A 4,192-nucleotide genomic window follows, 5' to 3' on the forward strand; every position below is an offset into this window, starting at 1 on the left:
AATCTGTGAGGCTGTGAAGTCAAAATAGAGCTTGGAGGCAAACAGGGAGGCAGTAACAAAAGAAGGAGGAAATCTTGAAAAGCACAAAGGAGACATTTAAAAGATGAAGTGTGTTGTTCTGTTGCTGAGTCTGCTCTCGGTGGGACGCTCAGCTCCTGTGAGCAGCTGTGACACTCTGAAAAACCCAATAACTGTCAACACGGATGAGGTAAGTTGCTTTGGAGCAAACTTGTCCTGATATTGGCTCTTGGAGGGAGAAAATTTAGAAAAAAAAACAATCCATTGTCAGAATTACAATACAATTAAAGACTTCATATTGAAATTTAGGGGTAGTGAAGTCCTGGGATTGCATCCAGCACCTGGCTGGTTGGTCTGTGTGGAGTTTGCATGTTCTCAACGTGTTTACACGGGCGCTCTCGAAGTACTCCGGCTTCCTCCCACAGTCTAAAGACATGCAGTGCTGATTGTAAATTGGCTGTAGGTGTACATGTGGGTATAAACGGTTGTCTCTCTATATTAGCCCTGCGACAAACTGTTCACCTTTCCAGGGTTTACCCCACCTTTTGTGATGTGACTGCTGGGATGCTATTCACAATAGAACACAGAAAACACATAAAATGTTTAAAGTGAATAAATGTCCTATTTAAAGAAACATATTGGCTCATTTCAAATTTTCTGGCAGAAACATCTCAAAAAAGTTGGGACGAGCTCCTGTTTACCACTCTGCAGCATCCCCCTTTCATTTAACAACAGTTTGTAGACATCAAAATGTTTCCAACTGGTGAAAGCTCTGGACTGCAGGCAGACCTTTATTCTGAAATAGTTCCACAGTTCCATCTTTGTGTCTCTCAAACTCTACCTAAGATGCTCTTTTTATACCCAATCAATTTAAACAAGTTTTTTGATGTTTTTTGATGTTTTGTTCTGAATAAAATATAGGGTTTTGTATTTTAAACATACTTAATTCAACTTGTGCCTGTGTGCTCCAGATATTGGGAAAATGGATGTATGTTGGGGGAAGCTCTGACCTCCCGGGAAGCCGTTCCCTGGCCTTCCTGCTGACCAGCGTCTGGGTGAATGTTACTACAACTGCCAACAGTAACGTCCTCAATATCCTGCAGACTCAGAGAATGTAAATGCTCCCTTAAGCAATTTTAACACAATAGCTGAAGTCATTTATACATATTTATTTTCTATGTTTATTTTGATATCTCTGGAGCTCTGATGCTTTTATTTTCTTCCTCACAGAAATGGTGACTGTTCGAGCATGACGTATGATGTGGTCTTTGAAAACAGCACAATGTTAATCAGTGAGTAAAGAATGGCCACGGAGGTTTTACATGCAGAGGAAACCTGCAATCACGTAGTTTCTTGTGATTTTCAATCTCACGAAACTGTTTGTTTTTTTTGTTTGTTTTATACAGAGGAGCCTTTTTACCTAAAGGAGGTCTACCTGCCAACTGGCTGCTCTGACTGTCTGCTTGCTCATGAAGAAGTCATCTCTGGGAATGATACTTTTACCAGCCTTCTTCTATTCAGTAAGAAACACACATCCCACTATACCATGTGTGAATCCAGAACTCTTTTTTCTTCTTACTATTGTTTTTTGAAGCATGAAAATCTGTAGAAAAACTTTTAGCTACCCCCCCCCCCCCCCCTTTTTTTTTTTTTTTTTTGCTCTTTATTTCCAGGCAGGAAAATGAGTGTCTCTCCTGACGTTGTGGAGACGTTAAAGAAAGAAGCAGAATGTCTCCGGATGTCATCACCCATTATGATGGACCCAAACAACGGTGAGAGTTTCAGCACATTTCTCAACATACTGTGTCACTATTATGTCATAAAAGTTGTTTGTTTGTTTTTTTATTTGTATTCTTTGCATACACAGAAATCTGCCCTGACAACCTCCCGCCCTCAGAGGGGCTCAGTATCCTCAACAGCTTAGTAGAAAACAAGATGGCACATCGAGTTGCGAGAGTCCTGGATGTTCTTTTTGATGTGTTTGTGAACTGATAGTTTAGTACTTTTAATCTCTGCTAAATGTCCCTTTAAATCTGAGAGATTGGCCAGTTTTTTTTTTGTTTTTACTTTAATTCACATTTTTTCACATCTGTAAAACATATTTAGACCAAGTTATACGTGTTAGAACACAAAGCAGAAAACAAACTATGTCAAAACAACCATTAAAGGTGAGGAAATTATGAAATTTTGTCTGTTTTAATAGTTCATTATTTTTTTGTTTTCCTTTTCTTTCCCTGTTCACATGTTATTTTGGTTTTATTTATTTATTTTTGCTTGTTTTTATTTTTGGTCTCTCTTTTAGTTGCTGACAGTTCATCATATGAAACCTAAGGTTTGCTATGATGAACAAAACCTTGAAAACCATGTCACTTGACACTTGGATTAAAAACGATCTGTAGGAAGTCTGTAACATCAATGTACCTCTTAGTGAATCCAGAATACAATATTGCAGTCCACAGTAAGTGGTTTTAAAATCAAAGTCTTTAATTAGAAAGTGAGACAATTTTTCTGCCTGACGTGTATTAATGAGCATATATGGAGAAATGTATTAATTTCTAGTGACCATTTTTACTCCGTGCCAGCAAAATACCAAAGATCATCTTACTCTATGGGTCATCCAGTCTGAAATAACGTAGACATCCCCTTGCTAAGAGAAGTTAAGGACATGATTTTTGTGAATTAGTATTATCAAGTTGCTCTAAAACCCCCTCGGAAAACCTTTGGTCAATCCAGAATGCTGTAGCAATTTGCTTTCTTTTAAATTCAGAATCAAATTTAAAATCCGCCTTCTCATATCTTTAAGACCTCACAGTTCCTTGTGAGAGCACTTCACTTTCAGACTGCAGGCTTACTTGTGGTTCCCAGAGTTCCTAGAATGCAAAGCAGGCCCCTCTTCTGTGGAAAAAATTCCCAGTTTGGATTTGAGGGACAGACACTCTCTCTACTTTTAAGATTAGTCTTAAAATTTGTATTTTGGATAAAGCTTATAGTTAGGGCTGGATCACATGACCCTGAACCCTCCATTATGCTGCAGTAGGCAGTGATAGGTAGTGGTTCTTCTTGGATCTGGATCTTTCTCCTTGCCTTTGACCTGTCACACTCTGCTGTTTGCTTTTCCCCCCTCACACCTAACTGTTCGCAGCACATGACTATTACCTGATGAGCATGTTTCTGCTGGAAGTAAGGGTCTTTACCTTTCAATATAAAGCGCCTTTAGTTAATTGTTGCTGTGAATTGGCACTATATTAAAAAAACTGAATTACCAGGAAAGCATTTTAGTTCAATTCAATAGAAATAGTGTAAGGGAGGTGGCTAGTGTCATTATGGATTGCTGGCACAATACTTCAGCATTTTTTCACTACTTAGGTCAGATGCAGTTTTTCTGTCATCTTCCTTTCCTCAGATTACGACACAAAAATAGACGAATACATCACCTAAACTGCGCTGAGCCTCATAACTAGAGAACACACTTCAAAGTCTGAACCCATCAGCAGATGAGCCAAGATGATTCATGTTGCTGTCGCTGTTCTCAGCCTTATCCCTCTTGGGTGCTCAGCTCCTGTGACAAGCTGTGAGAATTGTAGCGGTAGACTACTGTTCCCATAAGGCTGTGTGTGGGGGGAGCTTCCGGGGTTACGAGAAAAGTTGGAAAACATCACCCGAACACGCTGCGTCCAGTGTCATCATTTATACGTGGTGTCAGAAGTGCGAACGGCGGTCTCCGCAGTTTTTTGTTTTTTTTTCCGAGTACAGTACGGTGCAGTTAACTTTGAGAGAAGTTTTCGCATCGGTGACCCAAACAAGACCGGAATGCAGGTGAAGCGCGGCCACGGCTGTGACCGGCGCTAGCAACAGGGCGCGTGCGCGCACGAGCCTCACATGTTAGAGGGAGGAGACGAGGTCGGAAAGCTTGGATTCTCAACGCGAGGAAGCCAGGGATCCACGTGTCACGATGGCGACCACGGTACAAATAACACCCCCAGAAACATTTGACTTTTCTCATCCTGCCGAATGGCCAAAGTGGATCAGAAGGTTCGAAAGATTTCGCATTGCAACCGCTCTTGATAACAAATCAGACGAGTATCAAGTTAACGCACTCCTGTATGCTATGGGAGATGCTGCTGATGATGTTTTGGCAGTTTTACCACTGTGCGATGCAGATAAAAAGAAATAT

At 40.6% G+C, this 4,192-nt stretch overlaps 1 protein-coding gene across 2 annotated transcripts; it reads left to right on the plus strand.

Moving 5' to 3' along the window:
- Positions 1-9: 9 nt before the first annotated feature.
- On the plus strand, positions 10-2,203 carry LOC102311246. 2 transcript variants are annotated; one of them, XM_042213788.1, is made up of 7 exons: positions 10-208; positions 990-1,132; positions 1,249-1,310; positions 1,425-1,538; positions 1,692-1,790; positions 1,886-2,039; positions 2,097-2,203. In XM_042213788.1, exons 1-6 carry the CDS (start codon positions 104-106, stop codon positions 2,008-2,010), a joined length of 648 nt encoding a protein of 215 aa, XP_042069722.1. In that variant the 5' UTR covers positions 10-103; the 3' UTR covers positions 2,011-2,039; positions 2,097-2,203. The 2 variants fall into 2 exon arrangements, with proteins under 2 accessions (XP_042069722.1, XP_005946749.1); XM_005946687.3 differs by having other exon boundaries at positions 1,886-2,203.
- The last annotated feature ends 1,989 nt before the right edge of the window (positions 2,204-4,192 follow it).

This window comes from Haplochromis burtoni, unplaced genomic scaffold (genome assembly GCF_018398535.1).
Source record: "Haplochromis burtoni strain Fernald_Lab_line unplaced genomic scaffold, NCSU_Asbu1 Contig_481, whole genome shotgun sequence".
Taxonomy (NCBI): domain Eukaryota; kingdom Metazoa; phylum Chordata; class Actinopteri; order Cichliformes; family Cichlidae; genus Haplochromis; species Haplochromis burtoni.